Source organism: Diceros bicornis, chromosome 20 (assembly GCF_020826845.1).
Source record: "Diceros bicornis minor isolate mBicDic1 chromosome 20, mDicBic1.mat.cur, whole genome shotgun sequence".
NCBI classification, from domain to species: Eukaryota; Metazoa; Chordata; class Mammalia; order Perissodactyla; family Rhinocerotidae; genus Diceros; species Diceros bicornis.
In genome coordinates, this window is record NC_080759.1 from 33,379,225 (window position 1) to 33,398,181 (window position 18,957).

Below are 18,957 nucleotides of genomic sequence, written 5' to 3' on the forward strand. Positions count from 1 at the left end.
TAGTGGGATTAACCTTGGAATTTTACTGCACACAGAGCAAGAACTACAAAACGTACACAGCAGTACCGCCCAGATGTGGAGCTTTGGGGGAATTTTCACTGTATCTGCCTAAAGTAGGTACTTCCCATAGGGATCGTTCATGACTTACGTGTGTGTTTATTTTTGAACATATCATTCTAGTGCCTTCTATTTTCAGAATCACTTCAGAATGCACTCATTCTTACTTTGGATTTTTGCTCTGAAATTTAAAGTTTATTACAGAATATTCTCTGAGGTAAGGAAGGCTCCCAAAATTTTCAGTGCCCCTCATAACCTGGTAGGGGTCATTTCTACAATTACAATGATAACATATATGACAAACACCATGTTTACATTTGACATTTGGAAGACTCATTGTCAAGTTATAAAAATCACACTCTTTTGTCTTCATTTCTTTTCCTCTGTAAGTCTTGAAAGAGATCGCTCTCCATCACTTCCTTGTACACTCTCACTCCTTAAAAAATTAATATCCTAAAAGAGGAGATTCAAAGAAAAGTTACAAATATTAATAAATGACTTAGGATTAATGCTCATCTAATATATGGTATTGATTAAACAGTAAGTTGTTTTTATTTTGATTTTTTTTCTTTGAGAAAATTGTTCTCCATTTAGTTTGAATTCTGCCCTGCAACTTACTAGTTGTACCCTTGGAAAGATAGCAAAGAACTTGGAGCCTCTATTTCCTCATCAAATGGAGTTGTCATATTAGATTAAATGGAGTTGTCATATTAGATTAAATAACATTTGTAAAAGCAGTTACACAGAGTCTGGCACATAATGGGCAAGCCAAAAGGTTATTTCCCTATCAATGCCAAATTAATCATGTACACAGATTCATAGAATTTCAGAACAGCAGATTATTTGTGGGGGTAGGGAGAAATTGTCTCATTTCTCCATGTTTTTTTCATATCAGGGTTAGAATGTCTGTTTTTTATCCACTTCAAATACCCAGCTATCTTACATTTTAAATCACAGATATTTTTAAAACAAATTTAAAATTTATTACAATATAGAAGGGGTACAAACACATGTGAAAATGTAGAATTTATGCAGTTTCTAGGGCTTTTTCCACAAATTTAGGAGAGTGCTTTAAGAATATAAGTTTCTTTTCTTCAGAGCTGAGTTCCAAAGGTTTCAACTTGACTTTTTCCTGTCATTTTCCTCACAGAGGCGTGAGTTAGTTCACTATCTGAGCTGACCCCTGCCAAGTGATACGCACATTGCTTATATCAGTCACTGCCAGGAATCATAGTGAATCATTTTCTTGAGGCACTTTGTTCTTTGAAAATATAGATCTATAGCCAAAGGTCAATCTTGAGTGAACTAAGCAAAAAAGAACAGTTGCTCACCATTGACCTTTCTGGTTGCACCCAACACACTTCTTAATAGCATGTCATCTTTGAGTAGTATGCATATATATAGTAACTAACGCTGACTATTACATGTTAACTTGGGGATTAAGCAACGAGCTGACCTGTGATTATCTGACACTCTATAGCGTGGGGAAAATTATAAGCTCCAGATACTTAAACCATCCTTGGCTAAGTTTATAGCTGAAATCAGCGGCCATAATTTTCAGTAGCAGTTAATGGAGAAAAGCCTGAGAGTCCAGAAATGTTTGACATGGGTGCACTGAAGCAGCCATCATATTTGTTATAAAGATAAAAGAGAAGTTTGGAGCATATTTTAAAGTCAGAGACCTTGAAGACAAAATGGGAGGAAAGTCCCTTATATTTATATTTATAGGTAGTGTGTCCTCATGTAATTGGGTCCTGTCTCATTCGTTTATAAGAAATTCTTCTGTGACATTCTGATTTTAACACTAAAAGACTTATTGTTTTCTCCTCTTGAATGGAAACCTTCATTTTAAGGATATATGCTTGATTTACAGGTTTGCTAAAAGAACTTTACATTTATTCAGCATGTATTCATTATAAGAAACTACATTTGTTAGGTTGGTATGGAAAATAGTGTGTTCAGTTACATTTGTCAATATATTTGTCCTAGGAAATTAATTGATTTTACTAACAACCTAGTTACAGTATCCTCATTGATCTTGTTACATTTAACCTGAGCATTTTCTTAATAAAATTTAGGAACATTACTGGAAAATAACCTCTTTGTATAAGATCTATGAAAGCAGAAGTTAAATAAGTGACTTTACTCAAATAACTATAAAATTCAACACAAAATCTGGATCTTCCACGTAGATATTGACCACGTGGGGCTTCCTGAAACTTCAGTTTGAACCTCTGTCATCATGGCATTGCACCCATGAAAGCCTTCTTTCTTTCCAAAGAGCAGAAACCGAAGTCAGGAGATGAAATGCCAGTGTATTAGTCCATCTACATATAATTTCACACAGCTCAGAAATATTTCCTCTGCACTGCAACTACCAATAGTCCAGTAATAACAATAATAACATCTAACATTTATGGAGTGCTTTCTATCTGCCAAGCACTGTGCGGAGCACTTTATGTGTATGAAGTCATTTAATCCATATAAGAAATGAGATGTGTATGATCATTAACCCTATTTTACAGATGGGGAAACCAAGGCACCATGAGGTCTCTTGCCCAAGGTCACACAGTTTGTGGGTGTGAACCAATCAGTGTGGCTCTTAAGCCCTCTCTCCTAACCACAAAGCCAGGCCACCTCCCATAGGAGCAAAAATAAAACATATCAAAATAATTACACATACTTGGTTTTTTCAAACACGTATTTTAAAATGTTGCTGCTTCCAAACATGAACTTTGTAAACACCAAGTGTTAGGCAACAACCTTCACTCCCACTGTTTGTAACAGCAAACAGCATTTTAACCTGAAAAACCACACTCTAGCTTTTGCTCTACTTATCTTGAAAGATCTTCAAATAACAGCACTGTGGTTAAAGTTCATTTTAAAATGTGGTCTATTTTCTTGTACATGGATATTTGGAGCAAAAAATGATGACAGGACGAGTGTGATGGTAACTGAGTCTTCAGAGATTTTTTTTTTCTTTTCCTTTCTTTCTTTCTTTTTTTTTTTTTGCTTAGTGAAAATGAGAATAGAGTCCCTTACTGGAAAGGGAACCTCTTTTATTTTAGAACATCAGAATTTAAGCATTTCAGGTCATAGGCTCAACTCTCCTTGATTCACAATCATCTGGACAAGCCCCGATTATGGTGGTCCACCGTCCTTTCATTAGATTTCTCGGGGAAGTGACAGGGAGGAGATGTGAAGGATGAGGGAAGCGAGAGTTGAAGAAGCTCACTAAATAGAAACATTCTAGCAATGAAGGAACGGACAAATGGATGGACTGACTGACTGACTGACTGACAGACAGACTAACTCTCTTTCTGCTATTAGAGTGTCAGGTACTGTGACTGGTTCATTGGAGGTCAGACACCCTCCAGCTGGGTGGCTCTCAGTCAGAGGGGTCCTGCGCACCAGGGAAGATTGGAAGAATGTGCAGAGGCAGTTTTGGTGGCCAATATGTCAAGGTGCTCCTGAAATATAGTGGGTAGCGGTCCAGTATGTTAAGCATCCTGCCACACTAGAGATAGTCTTGTGCAAAGAGGAATTATGCTGTCCAAAATCCCCATAGTATTTCAGGTGAGGGGCACTGCAAGTTGATAAAACTCGTCCCAAAATGACAGAAATACAAAAATTAAAAAGAGCTCCGTCGACTCCAGTTTTCCCTGGGAGCCAGAACACCTCTTCAGGGGACTGACTCTCAAAGGTGGCCATCTGTTGGCTGTTCTTTTTTCTCAGGAAAATGCCAGATAGAATCTTCTCTGCAAGTTAATCACATTCAGTCATTCTGGCCAGAGTAAGGATGTCCCCAAACCGTCCTGACTTTGTGACGGGAGCTTTTCTCTCATTATGGGAAGAAGGAATTGTGGCATCATTTCATGCTCCGACTTGTTCTTAGTGGTATAAGATAAATCCCATTAGGCATAATTCAGAGGGAATTTGAAAACTATTTTGTTGGTTCAAAATAAGAGGGCTGTTCCCTGAACCATGGAATAGAACGTGTAGTGTAAAATGCAGTCTAAAGCAACGGGCCTCTGGAACCCACCTTATGCGATGACATTTGGTGAGAGGAAAGCAGTGGAGGGGAAGATCCCGCAGCTGGTGACTCTCCCCGATCCTGCATGTGACACTGACACACCCACCTCTCTCCACCCCTTTGTCTCATTCTGACGTGCTCTGTCCTCACTAATTCTAGGGTCACGCTGCCTTATACCCTCCTCATCCTAAATGGGGAAGAAATCTGGTCTTCGTTAACCAAGGCATGAAATACAAGATGCTGAAAATGGACATGTCACATATCAGTTTCAAGGTGAACAGTAAATGCTGTGGAATGTATGAGTGCAACCACTTGGAATAATTACCAACCGTGTTTCCAAATATTTGGGGCCTATTTAAATAGAGACACAAAAAATTTTTTAAAGAGCCCTGTTGAATGTAAAGACCTAATGATATGATATGGTTAAGAGACAAAGACACGCTTAGGGATGAAGAAATTAATATCACATCATGCTCCTGCTCAGAAGCCTATCCATTCTCCATCGCTTTTCAAATAGAATCCAAGTTTCTCCACGTGACATCTGGGTTCTTTGCAGTCTGGCCTGATCTGACTAAGTTGATGGGACCACGCTAAGCCCTTCACTGACTGCTCTTCGACCCGTGCGCTCCCGCTCCTCCCCTGCAGTTCTGCTTCCACACCTGTGTCCAGGCCTCTCCTTTCACCTAGGATGCTGCCCTCCCCACCCTAACAGGAAAACCCATGTAGTCCTCTTCTTCTCTCCCTGCGCTGTCCAAAACCCTGGCCATCTTAGAAGACTCAGCTTCTAGAACAAAAAAGTCCTATGTTTTGAATTTCTGTAATTTTGTGCTTGAGTGGTTTACTTTATATCATTCTCTTCTAATTCCTGCATGTCAAAATTCCCTTGCAAAGAGAAGCCTATTGCTCAAGAGCAGCAACCGAGTTTGGTACTCATTTTTCTGTCTCCCATGGAATCTGACATTATCAGCCTCAGGAGTAACTGCTCAGTATTGAATAGGAATCATAACAGCCATCATTTCTGCCGTACTTGCTGTGTGTCAGATACCGCGCCAAGTGCTTATGAGCACAATCTCCGTTAATCCTCACCGCAACCCTTTGAATAGGAATGGCTGTTATCCTCATTCAACAGACGAGACAGCCAGGATCAAGAGAGAGTTAGTCAGGTGTCTAGTGAGTGGTAGACCTGAGATCTAGTCCCATGACTTTCTGATTTCAGAGCTTGTGTTCTTAAATGCTATACTCATACCACACTAGTGGATGAGCTTAGTGTCTGCTAGCTTGTTAGAAATCAATTTCAATTATTACCAACATAGGTAATACAATTTATATTTTTTTTAAAAGGTTAAGCAATTTAGAACAAATAAATTTAGATACAAAGATATTTAAGTCCGGATAGTCTCATTTCTGGGCACAAGTGGTTATCACTGAGCAGTAAGGAGAAATGCATCTTCGACCACCTTCATTTTATCAAAGTGAAAGTGCTTTTATCTTAAACTCAGCAAACTCTTTATACTTCAATAAACAATGAACAGGAGCCAAATAGCGAGACTTCATGCTGTTGAACTGGTATGTGCGAGGGTTGTAGCAACTTGTCATGCTCTGAAGCAGGTCGGCCTCTGCCTTCCCTAGCCCCTGCTGTTAGAGACCTGGGACTTGCCACAGAGGATGCACGTTTGGCACGTGTGGTTGAGACTTGCTTGGTTACTGTGTGAGCTCTGAGGTGCAGCTCTTTCGTTCTTCTGCTAGGTCAGTCCAGTCTCTATAGGTTTTGTCCTCAGTTTCCCCATCTTGCACACTGTTTCCCTGATGGAACTGGCATCCAATCTTTTGTATGCACTGTCATTGTATGCACTACATAGACAATGTGTACCATGATTAGAGCACAACGAATATGTCAGCACTTGGCTGGAGATCATGATCTCCTTAGCTCTCTCCGGCAAAGGAGGATTCTATTCTCTACACTCTTCAATCATAGGCTAGAGTCATTAGATGGCTGGAATGATCCACAACACTAATACTGCCACTCATCCAGCTTTAACTATCACCTACCTCCAGCCTTTTGTTGTAGACCCAAGGTAGCCCCATAGTCCTGATGAAGCAGCGCCACAGTACTGACAGTACTATTCACAGTACTGATAGCTACCTCTACTGTGCCTGCCCTGGCCACGCTTTGGCTATTGTGGGCTGGTCTTTCTGCCTGAGGCTGTTACCAGCTTATCTTCCTCTGACCCTGTTCCGGCCAAGTTCAGCTTCTTCCCCCTCTCTGCTAGTCCACATTAGAGATGCCCCATCGTGCCCTAAACCTGAGTTCAACTGAATTAGGACACCTTTGGGTAATACTCACAGGAATTTTATAGTCTGAATAACTTGAAATCAGGTCTTGAATAAAAGGATGCTTCAAAAGAACAGCAACTTCAATTGGCTCCAGATTCTTGGCACCTAGGTCCTGAAATACTTTTATGAAGTTCTTTAAAGAAGAAAAAAAATGAAGTTAATTAACTTTACAATCCAGCAGATGTTAAAAAATGGTTTTACTTAATAAAGTAATTTGCCATAATTTCTATACAATGATACATTTTGAGAGAAATTCCATGAAAACATGTTAAAAATTGAGGGCAACTTTTCTTATGTACAGGTTTCTCCTTTATGAGATAATCTAACCAACCTCTGAATAAATGTTTTCTATCTTTAGGTGGCCGGCAAATCTGTTAGCGTCCTGTGCTTCGCTCCCTCCTCGGAACACTTTGAGTAGTGTTTCCATGGAAATCTTTTCAGTGTTTGCATTCTCAAGGATTTCTTCTTCCTTTTCCTCCTTTTCCTCTCTTTCCTCACTTATAACATTTTCCTCAGGTTCGGGAGATTCCTCAATTGGACTCATAACAGTAGAGGAGGTCTATACCATTAAATGAAGAGAATATGAAGTCAGACTGAAGTCTTTCCAGTAGTGGAGACATCTAGAAAACACTAATTTTGTCACACACTTTTTATGCAGTGGAGTGATAATGCCTACCAAAAACTAGCTAAACAAAGTGTAGAAGAGAATATGCTAGCTGCACTGGAAATCGTGTCAAAATCCTAGACCGTTTCTGCTGGTAGTTTACCACTATGGGGTGTGTCTTATTCATCTCCATGCCAGGTGGATCGTATTCCTCAGTAAACGGACACTGGAATGAATTAGTGTAACTCATGTCAGCCTTATACACATGAATGTAGATTTTTAACAGGATTTTCCTTCAGAATTGACTTCAGTCGAGAGGTTATGGCAAGTTAATTTCTCAAGCTTGAGAGATTCTAACTGCTTTGGGAACATTTGTTTGGCTTTTGGAGGTTAAACCTGACTAAACATTCAGAAGGTAAAATAGAAAACCACATGAATATAGAAAGTCAGCTTGGGATCTTATTGCTGCTCTTTGAAACTTGGCCAAGAGCCATGCACTCAGGCACTGGCATTTTGAGCATGGTAAAGAGTACATTGTTTTTGAAGTCATTTCTTATGTATCAAAAGTCTGAAAAATAATCCTACCTTTTGACCCAGTAATTATAGATCTAAAAATTGATCCTAAAGAAATATACATATGCACAGAGGCTTTTGTATATGGATGTCCATTCAGGGTTACTTACAGCAAAAATAGAAAACCTATTATTCCAAAACTGGGGGACTGGTGACATAAATTACAGGATGATTCTGTGATGGAATACTATACTGCTGTGAAAAACATGGTTTAGAAGAATACCTAGTGACACGAGAAAACACTCACAGAATAAGTGCAAAAAGAAAATAGAACACAAAAACTATACTAAGATCCTCATTTTCTGATGTATGTATACTTATTCGTGAAAAAAAGAAACAGATACTTTAAACAGTTACCAGTGGTTTCCTCTGGTTAGTGGAACAGTGATTTCTTTTTCACTTTGTTTTGTACTTTCCAAATTCTCTCCAGTACATTGGTATTTCTTGTGTTTACTGTAATAAATGTGTATATGTGTATGCATAGGTGTGTGTGTGTGTGTTTCTGCTGATGAGGTAATTGATATTTGATATTTTGCCATAGAAAAATGGGTGTTCTCAGAATGTTGACTGGTCCAATTTCAAAGAATGTCTGAATGTTGATTCTCTTTTATCCCAAGGAAGGAAAAATGCTAAGCTAGGCTTAAAATAAGAAGAGAGTGCCAATGTCTATAAATATTCAATTCAGTAGAAGCATTTAGTGCATAGACCATGCAAATTCTTTCCAAATAGTCATGTAAGTCCCATGTATAAAAATATTATGGCACAGTACAAAATTAAGCCTGTGGTAGTCGTAAGTCCCTGTAAAGGATTCATAGGGACTGTGGGTGATGTAATGAAGAAAGGTTGTATTTGCTCTAGCTCTATGTGGTCACCTCACTTTAGTTGGGTTTCTCTCATTTGGGAAATTGGGAGTTTAATCTAATCTTGGAGATAAAGAGAGAATGAGAGAGAGAGAGAGACAGGCTCTACAGGTAAAGGTTTTGGAATTAAGTATATCTATCTATCTATCTATCTGTCTGTCTGTCTGTCTGTCTATCTGTCTATCATCTGTCTATCTATCAGTCAATCATCTATCAATCATCTATTTATCTATCTATCTACCTACCTACCTACCTACCTACCTACCTACCTACCTATCTATTCAGCCTCATCTCCATTTTAAACAATTGAAATACTACAGCAGAAATGTAAAACTGGCCTTTTTGTCTCCACCTAGGAAGCTTGGGGATCATCACACTGGCTACCCATCAATAATTTCCCAGGGAAACAGAACATTCAGTATAGTAAAAGGAACATAGTCGAGACATAAAACATCTTGCTGAGTGAGTGAAGGATGAATGAATTTCTATTCAGAGTGCAGCATAGACACTGCATGGACAAGAGAAAGACAGAACCGGGGGTGAGCAAATGACTAGTCAGGTTGGATGAGCAGACGATACCAAAATTAAACAGAGAAGGAACCTGGTCTCTGCACTATTTCCATAATTAGAGAGGGACTAACTTCTCAAAGACCTGATATAATCATCATGGGATAAATGAATTTTTAATTTTAGCCAAAAGGTAACAATTTAAACATTTGAAATTTTAGAGTGAAGTATCCCTAACTTAATAATGTCAGAGGAAGCTTTTAAATTTTTTGCTAATTTTGTTCTCTAAGGGGTTGGGAGAGAATAGACTTGGTGGGAGGGGAGGAAGAGGGGAGAGGCTGAGATGGGGAACAAAGGAGCCAGCTCAGCATCCCGGTGGGACTGCAGGCTGTTCAACGGAAGGGGGCTTTCTCCAACAGATGTCTCTGAAAGACTACGATTTTGAACGTGGGTGTATGAACAAAACTAGGGACGCCAGTTTGGAGAAAAGCCAGTGCTTCTGAATGAGCAATTATTAGTGGCATCAAAACTCTGTGTGAGTCACATTATCACCTAAGCAGTGGGACAGATGGTGGCGCTAGCAAACACTATGTCACACTCCACTAACTCTCAAAGGCAGCCCTCAAGGACTCCCAACAAATGTGTCCCTGGAGTGGTGCCTGACTATGAATTTCTATCATTCAATCAGTTCAGTCCTGCATCTCAGAGGCACAACAGAAGGTCAAACCTTGGGACTAATGCGAGCAAAGCGCCAAGAGTAGAATGGAATAAAAATTTATGTGTTTAAAATACCGGGGCTTCAAACACTCTGCCAAGATGTAACAACACTTTCAAAATGTGGGAGATCACAATTTACTGAATTCCAACATCATAACCCCACCCCACACAGGCCAGAATGAACCATTTACCCAAATGTGTTTAAAGCTTCACTAGTCCTAGTGAATTACTCATGAATGCTTTGCTCTTGAGTTTCTTTTAAATTAACCAGGAAGCCATGGATTTAAACAGAAGGTCTGAACCACACTGAATAACACAATATGAGTTGCAGAAAAAGAGTAAGGAAGAATAAAACATCAGGGAGATTTCCAGTTGTTTATGCAGAAAGCAAAAGCAGGGATCTGATTAAATGTCTTGGGAGTGAATACAGATCTGTTGGAGGTGTTATTTCTGAGCAGGCTCATTATGGCTTCCTGGGATGAGGTTGCCCAGGAAACTAGAAAACAGTTGGAAAGGGCACAGAAATGGAGTGGCATAATTGGAGGCAGGATGGTGAGGTCAAGGCGTAGGCAAGAATGAGGGAGGTGGGTGGATCCTGTATTTCAAAAGCTCTTAGGGTTCACCCCAAGCCAGGAACAGGCTAGAATGTTAGACATGCACTCCATCTCCTGCCGTCTACCTCCGTTTCATCTCTGTTGTGCAGTGCTTGTGGGTCAATTCCTGCGCAGTGTCCTTGGATTTTAAAAGAGCTCTTGAGAGAAGCACTCCAGGGGAGCTGCTTCCTGGGTGGAGGCACTAGCTTATGGCAAATGAGTGGTTCAGGGACAAAAGGGATGCAGTGCCTTCCTGTGCCAGCTGGCCTGGCTGCTACCCACCCAGGCAGCTGTTTGTTGCTATGGTAACAGTTCTAGCACATGCTTCCTTTTTCCTGGTCCTTCCAACTCACTGCAGCCTCCTGGATTCTGCTATTACCCCTGCCTGGAACGTATGCTCTCCTCCTCTCTACCTCGGATACTGGATTCCTTTCCTCCCTCTCTCTCTTCCTCTCTTCTTTCCTGGCCATGTTCACAAACATTAATTGAGCACTTGCTATATGGCAGCTACTTTGTGGGGCATAAAGATGGGTAACATATGTTCCCAACTCAAGATAGAAATAACGTAGGGGCAGGATTCAACAGATAAACAAACCTCCCCGAATTACTAGCTCTCCTTACTTTCCTCCTTTGTGGCCCTAGAGTCTGTTCTCAACACAGCAGCGGAAGAGATCCTCATACACTGAAGTCAGGTGGCCATGCTTCAATGACTTCTCATCTCAACTCTTGGCAGAGTCAGAGCTAAGGCCTGACAGTGGCCCTCAGGGCCCTCTGCCCCTCACTTTCCTTTCCACGTACTCTCCTCCAGCTCGCTCCTCTAAACTACAATGGCTGACTTGCTGTTCCTTGCAATTCATCAGGCATGGCCTTACTTTTTGCATTCTCTGCTGCCTTTGCTTAAAATGCTCTTCCCCCCAGAATCTGCAAGGCTCTCTCCTTCACCTTCTCCAGGCCCCTGCTTGTATGTCTCTCCACAGAGAGACCTTCTGTGATCACTCTATTTAACACTGCAATTCCCACCCAAAATCCTGTATTTTCCCCCTATGGTCTTTTTTTTCCTGTAGTATTTATTGCCATTTGATGTAGTCTATATTTTACTTATTTTACCCCCAGGTCAAGAATGGTTCCCAGCACACAGAGGTGCTGGATAAATATTTGTGAATAAATGCATGTGTACATGCGATGGTGCTCAGCTCTGCTGGAGAGGATCTGAATGTAAAGGGGCCCCGGTGGAGAGAATGCTCAGTGCTGCTCTCGGGTGTCAGGGGAAGGTTCATGAGTGATCTGGCAGTTGAAACAGGCCCTAGATACTGGGGAGGCCTCAGACCCTTCAAGACGAGATGAAGGTACTCCAGGTGGAGGGAATAGCAGGAGCAAAGAGAGAGAGGTAGGAGAGAAGAAGGCACAATCCTCTCTTCTGATGAGTAAGGCCTCTGTTAATCTGTCCTTTATTCTGTGTTCCCTCTATGCTTAGCACATCATGCTCTCATTCTTTTCTGCATGGATAGGGTCAGTTAGATAGACTCCCTTCAAGGGAACAAATTTGGCTTCTTCTATATCTCCTGCAGGTCCTAGGGCTATGCAGAGGGTATGATTAACCAACCTAATTAACTAATGAATTGGTTTATCCACTCAATGAAATATCTACTGAGCTCTGTGCCAGTAATTCAGGCTCAGGGATGCAAGTGCAGGGTCGCAGAATAAAACAGATGGCCCCTCCCTGCCCACAGAGTGCTTAGAGTCCAGAAGGGAAGCTGACCTTGAAGTAGCTACCCGTGAGGACTATTGTGAAGCACGCAGCACAGCATGCTATGAGAACATATCTCAGGGGGGCCTGATGTCATTCCAGGCCAGGGAAGTTCTCCCGGAGGACAGACATTTAACTGAGACCTCACAGCAGGCTATGATTCATGCCAGAGTTGGGTTAAGAAGGCCCAGTCTACAGAGGGATGCACAAACATCCCTAGAAAGTGGCAAATGCAGTCCAGGGAAGGCAAATACCTCACTTCTTATTTATCTGGGAAAATTTAATTTTGCTTTCTATTGCCTAAGAAGACAGTATTCTTGAGTGAAAATAAACACTCCTTGCTGAATTTTCTGTCACTGTGTAAGTGTTGAAGCAGGATCTACAGCACCTCGGGTTGAAGAGCCCGGAGCTGTCAGCTTTCTAGGCATCTGTCTAGCTTGGCTCTGGCCCTGATGGAAGGGAAAGGACATCCTCCTGTCCATCTGCTCAGGGCCAAAATGTAGGATTATGTCTGAGAGAGTCTATTTTTTCCCAGAATGAAAGCTGTCACGGGAAATTCCCATTTTTTTTTCAGATTTCCCAGAATAATCTATTTTGACAGATGTTTGTGAAGGAAAAAGAAGTGTGGCTAGGACATCTGAGGAGTTTGGACTGGGCAGCATCCCTCTCCCCTCTGTGTCCACAGAAGGAGAACAGAAAAAAGCGTTCCATCATGAGGGCCACAAGTCCATTCCCAAAAGGTCAGGGGAAGACTAAAAAGGCATGCTGATGGGCGCCTAAGAAGTACAGTAGTTAGTATGCTGTTCTGAGCTTTTCCATCTGAAAAAGTCAGGGAATGCCAACCCCTTGGAAAGCTCAGGGAGAAAGTGAGGTTTTATTAGATATTAAGCTTCTTTCCCCTTGGATGCAGGAGATACAAAGTGCCTGTAGATTTCAGGTGGCTGGGCTTTGTCCTGAAACACGATCAAGTGTCACATATATGTGGGATGTGTCTGAGGCCTGAACTTATTTTATGCAGAATTTCCACGGAGTATGACAAATAGATTCAGTTGATACTCAGCTCTTTTTCACTTATCAGGATCAGCACTTCATGCAAAAGAATGGCTGTCCTTTACAGAGCAAACTTTGATTCTACCAAGAAACTCTGAGCAAATTTTGGTTTTACTACAAAAGCATTTTTTGGATAGTGCGTTCTCAGTTCTTAAACCAATTGATTGAGGCCTTACTGAAGACCTAGAATGTGTAAAGCATTGTGTTAGGTACATGGGAAAATATGGCAATTAATAAAAACAGAGCCTCGCCAGCCCGGTGGTGTAGCAGTTGGGTGCGCACACTCCACTGTGTTGGCCCGGGGTTCGGATCCCAGGCACGCACTGACGCACCACTTGTCAAGCCATGCTGTGGCGGTGTCCCATATAGAGTAGAGGAAGATGGGCACAGATGTTAGCCCAGGGCCAATCTCCCTCAGCAAAAAGAGGAGGATCGGCATCAGATGTCAGCTCAGGGCTGATCTTCCTCACCAAAAAAAAAAAAAAACCCAGAATCTCTGTTGTTAGAAGTTTAGGATCTTCTGGCATCCCCCCTGCAGACCCCAATGCTAGTCCATTTCTGGAACACAATTACCTTTTCCTCAATAAGATTAGGAGTTTCAATTGGTTGGAAGACACGAGTCCCATTGGCCACACTGAGAGCCCTGTAGACCCCTTCCACAGGGTCTGGATGGCAAGCAAAATAAAGTAGCATCTGTGTGTAGTCAAGTTGGGGTGGCTTCTTCTCATAGTCAGCAAATAGCCTAAAGAAAAACTGTCATACAAAAAGAACTTCAACAAAAGATAAAATGCATATACTCTGGTGGTTAGTAGATGGACAGGCAATGAAGAATCCCTCTAGGAGCTTTGGAATAAGATCACTTTCTAAGGACTGAATTCTTAAAACTAACATATAATGAATGGTAATAACTGAAGAGTATGCTAAGTAAAACAAACAAACAAAAAACAGGGCTCAAAATTCTAACATTAAAGAAAATTGTATGCTAATCAATATCAATGGTATTTAGGAAAGGATGCGCTAATTAAAGGTGGCAGGGACTATGAGTTAAGTCCGAAAAGGGAGCCACAGGAGCAACAACACATCTTTCTGTCTTCAGCACCATTCCAACAAACTGGGCCCTGACTCCTAAATATGAAGCTTCTGGTACATCCTTCTCTGTGGGGAGTGGGAAGAGGGGAAGGGAACGATGCCCAAAGCCAGTGGGACTCTAGCCATTAAAACCTTTTAACTGGCCCACATTGCTCTGAACTTCATACTTAATCTACCGACTGTAATGTGACTTGTCCCAGTGTGGATTCACGCCCAGAGAGAGAGTATGCCAACCACTAGATATCGGTTTGTTCAGCAAGTGTCTCTCATTCTGAATGGCTGAGCTGATGGCTCCATATGCAGTGTGTTGTGCATTTGGCAGCATAAGTAGTTAGTGCTTGGGAACCTGATATCCTCCTGGGCCCTACAAAGAGGAGGCCCAAACCGCGGGACACACAGGCCACATCTAAGCATCTATGCACCTATGTGACCCTGTCTGGGGAGGTGACTCGCTTCGTTGACCAGCTCTTCTCAAATATGTGCATTCAATGACCTGGAGAATCTTTTCAAAATGTAGATTCTGATTAAGCAGATGGTTCTGTGATGATCTAAGGTTCTGCATGTTTAGGAAGCTCCTAGGTGATTCCAGTGCTGCTGGGCCTGGCCTACACCTTGAGAAGCAAGTGCCTGGATCCAGAGATACCACGTTATTCTCTATCACCAACAATCCTTACGACTATGAACAAATTTAACTCAACGTACATGAAAATAACAGTTGGAAAAATAAATTTCTGATGTTTGACAAATCAAATAAAAATTTAAATAAAAATAACTTTGATAGGAAAATGCATAAAGTCTGTTACGCTACAAAGCAGAAAAGAGTCATAGGGGTCAATGGGATCTGCAAGTTCATTCATTCAGTAGCCCTTTTATCACACGTTTACTGAGTGTCTGCTATAAGCCAGGCACAGAGCTAGGCTGAGACGCTTAAAAACACTCTGACAGTAAGGCCTCCCGTGATTTTTCAGGAGTCATGATCCAGCTGGCGGGTTCCTTCAGGACCTCATATTTTCTTCATCTTTCCACCTGCCTTTGAGGTACTCCAGGGATTTCCAGCAGGACTAGGAATAGAAGGGAGACTGACACTAACAGCTCACCATGGCATCGGCCTTGGGTGTTTATCTTCCATTTCTTTCACATAGAGAGTTGATCTTTAGTATTATTCCCATTGAACTGCTCTTATAAATGTTATGCAGGTGCAACACATCATTATTTCCATTAACAAAGAAGCTGAATATTATATATTGAAGGAAGATGTGCAAAAATAAAATCAGTTCATATGTGGATGCTTTCTGTAATTACACAGGCTTGAATTTAAATCAACGGATTGGACATTCAAAAAAGGTCAGGCTTGGTATGTTCTTAAGATTATTTAAAATACTGTGGTAGGTAGAATTCTAGAAAAGCTTCAGAGGCTCCCACCCTGGTTGTACATGTCTTGCATAATCCCATCCCCATGAATGTGGGTGGGCCTTATGAATGTGATGGGAAAGTCATTCCCATGAGTAGGTTACCTTATATAGCAGAGATAAAGGGATTTTGCAAATATAAGTAAGGTCCTTAATCAGTTGATTTTGAGTTAATCGAAAGGGAGCCTGACTCCATCAGGTGAGCCCTTTAAAAAAGGACTCAGGCCTTAGGGGAGAGATTTGAAGCCAGAGAGATGCTCTCTTGCTGGCCATGAAGCAATGAACTGCCAATTGTGGAGCGGGTCATGTGACAGGAAACAACGGTTAGCCTCTCAGACCTGAAGGCCTCAATCCTACAACTGCACAGGTCCAAATTCTGCCAACCACCCATCTTGGAAGCCAAGCCTGGAGTTGGCCTCAGATGAGATTGCAATCCCAGATGACCCCTTGATTTCAAACTTTGAGACCCAGAGCAGAAGACCCTTCTGAGCCATGCCTGGACCTCTGACTTACAGAACTATGAGATAATACCTGGGTACTGACAAGTACTTATTGAGCACCTATGATGTGCTAGGCATGGACTGTTCTAGGTGCTTAAAATGCATTCACCAGGAAAGAGATAAAAATGCCTGCCTTTGAGGAGCTTACTTTCTGGAAGGTGAAGACAGACAACAATGAAGAAATAAATTAAATTAAGTAAACTAGATAGTCATTATGGAAACACAGAATAAAAACGTAGGTCAAGGAAAGGGAATCGGAAGTGAAGTGTGGGGAGGGGGCCGACTGTAGAATCGAGAAGGTGAAATTTGAACAAAGATTTGGAAGAGGGCAGGGAGCTGGGCAGGTAGGCCATCCGGATGAGAGCATTACAGGTAGAGGGAACTGCTGAGGCCGGTGTCCTCAGGTGGGAGCCTACCTCGCACATTTTAGCAACAGGAAGCAGGACCCTGTGGCTGAGGGAGGGAGGGCCAGGGGCAGAACAGCGGGAGGCGAGGTGAGAGAGGGGAAAGTGTCAGAAGATGCAAGGCCAGGCTGGCTGCTTCGGGACTACGGCTTTTCCTCTGAGTGACACACAGAGCCGTGCAGGGTGCGAGTGGAGGCTGCCATGGCCTGCCTGCAAGCTGAGCCAGACAAGGGAGAAGCAGGGAGGCCTACTGTGAGGTTGTTCCAGTCATTCAGGTGAAGTTGACTGTGGCTTGTTCCAGAACAGCAATGGGGCTTGGAAGAGTTGGTCTGATCCTGGATATATTTTGAAGGTAGAACTACCAAGATTTCCTGAGGGATTGGATGTGGGGTTTGAAAAAAACAGAAGAGCTGGGGATGACTCCTAGGGTATTGGCCTGAGCAACTGGAAGGACAGAGTTGCCACTGACTGAGATGGAGAGGGCTTTAGGTGAAGATGGGAGCAGTGGGGTGGCGGAGATGGGAGATCAGGTACCGGGTTTTGGACATGGTGAGTTTGAGATTCTACTAGAATATTCAAGTGGAGATGTCAAATGGGCAGTTGCATCTAGGAGTCTAACATTTGGAAGAGAAGTTTGGGGTGGAAATTAGACATCTGGGGTTCATTAGCAAATAGCTAGTATTTCAAAGCATGAGCCTGGCTTCAACAAATATTAACAGCCCAAAGTAACGGAAGGATTTTGCGTGGACAGAAGCTGTGGAGAAGAGATTAAGACAACACCTATGAATTTGAATACAGTAAGATTCAGTTGGCTTTTCTCAGGAAATTCCTCAAGATTTTTAAAATACTGCAATAGTTGCTCTTGGTGTTGAGTGTGTGGAAAGCTGGGGATCCAGGAGGCGGCCTGCTGAACCTCTGTCATAAGGAAGTGCGTTGTCACTGTCAGGGGACAATGACTGATTGCAACACAGACATGTCTCAGGGTTCCTTTTTGGATGCAGCTGGACCTTTCACCCAGTGCCTGGGACTCTGAGGTCATTAAGCCCATGGACAGACGTAATGGCCTATTGCCAGGAGACCCTGCAGGTGTAGCTCAAAGGCAGGCCCTGGATCAGGGAGAGCACAGATGACAAAGCAGGGGAGCTGGGTGGGACCCTAGACTGTAGCCCCAGGCTTCCTCTTAAGAGGATACGGAGACCCCAGGAGGTGGAGGGGCCCCGCTCAAGGTCCTACAGTGAGCCATGCCAGAACCCGGCAGATAGCCCCGGGCTCCTGACCCTCAGAATTCCCTCTTCAGGGGGCGTTTTGTTTCTTGATTTGGTCTTTCCTATTCTAATTACAGCCTAAGAAATAAACTTGCTTTGTTGTTTTATGTTTTCTCTTTGCACACCTTTCTTTAGCACGCTAACCATTAACCATTGTTTGACCATGCAGCGTTAGCACGGTTAGCTTCTGTTTAGCTAACACTTACATAGGGTCACTGTTCTAAGAGTACCGCACATATGAAATCACTCCGCAAAACAACCCCACCTGAGAGGGATTAAAATACACCACAGCACAGAGAAGTTAGCTAGCTTCATGAAGACCTCACAGCTTGTAAGCAGTGGAATCTGTGCTTTTCATCCCAGTTTAAGAGCACTGAGGTTTATGTAATGCTGAGCATCCAGTCCCTGAGGCAGTGAGGGATGGAAGACACCACTTCCTTCTGTCCTCTGGACATCACACACACCACACACACACACATACATACACACACACACACGCATGCACGCATCCTTGCTTGCTCACACAAATACACACACACACACCTGTCAGCCACCCTTTCCCCCATAAGAGCACCTCTTCCTCAGGCTTCCTTGTCCTGCCTCTGCCCCCATCTTAGTTTCTTTCCTCCATGTCATTTTCCATCAGTTTGGGTAGCGGCAGGTGGGAGCCATACTTTCCTCTGCACCCAAAGGCCCTGTCCTGGTTCACGGCCTCGAAGTCTTCAGGCTGACCAGCACAGTAAACCTTCTGGCTTTAGCTGCTGGGGAGCAGCTAAAAGCCTCTGCCCTAGACTGACATTTCTAAAAGCTTCAGGCTGAAAAGGAAAGTGCTTTTTACTTGGCATCATATTCAGACTGCCAGTTTCTTCCCAAGTGATGAAGAACATGGTTATGTTGTTGGCAGATTCGCTCACAAAATCACATAGAGAACGCCTTCCAAAAGCTCTATTGATCTCAGTCCTCCAGTTTCACATTTTAAAAACCCCAAGAACAACCAAAACAAAAAACTGCCCCCATAACTGCCAACTTCATATCTTGGACCCTTTTGGTAACTCCCTGACCCCTTTCTCTTACCTGCATCCCTGCTAGCGTCTAGCAGAAGTGCTCAAAAAATGTGTGTCCAATTGAAGGGAATTGCTCACTTTATGGGTATAAGCGGAGTCATGTTCAATTCTGTACTGCAATTGAACTAATGGCTGGCTGGAAATTGAACAA

General features: G+C 42.5%; 1 protein-coding gene across 1 annotated transcript in view; it reads right to left on the reverse strand.

Moving 5' to 3' along the window:
• Window positions 1–244: 244 nt before the first annotated feature.
• The window catches only part of SPEF2 (sperm flagellar 2), a 178,991-nt gene continuing 160,278 nt past the window's right edge, over window positions 245–18,957 (reverse strand). The window contains exons 34-37 of the mRNA XM_058564248.1: window positions 13,649–13,828; window positions 6,756–6,983; window positions 6,435–6,557; window positions 245–510 (exon numbers count right to left, since the gene is read on the reverse strand). Of these exons, the coding sequence (XP_058420231.1) occupies window positions 427–510; window positions 6,435–6,557; window positions 6,756–6,983; window positions 13,649–13,828 (615 nt within the window). The 3' untranslated portion in view covers window positions 245–426. The remainder of the gene's footprint in view (window positions 511–6,434; window positions 6,558–6,755; window positions 6,984–13,648; window positions 13,829–18,957) is intronic.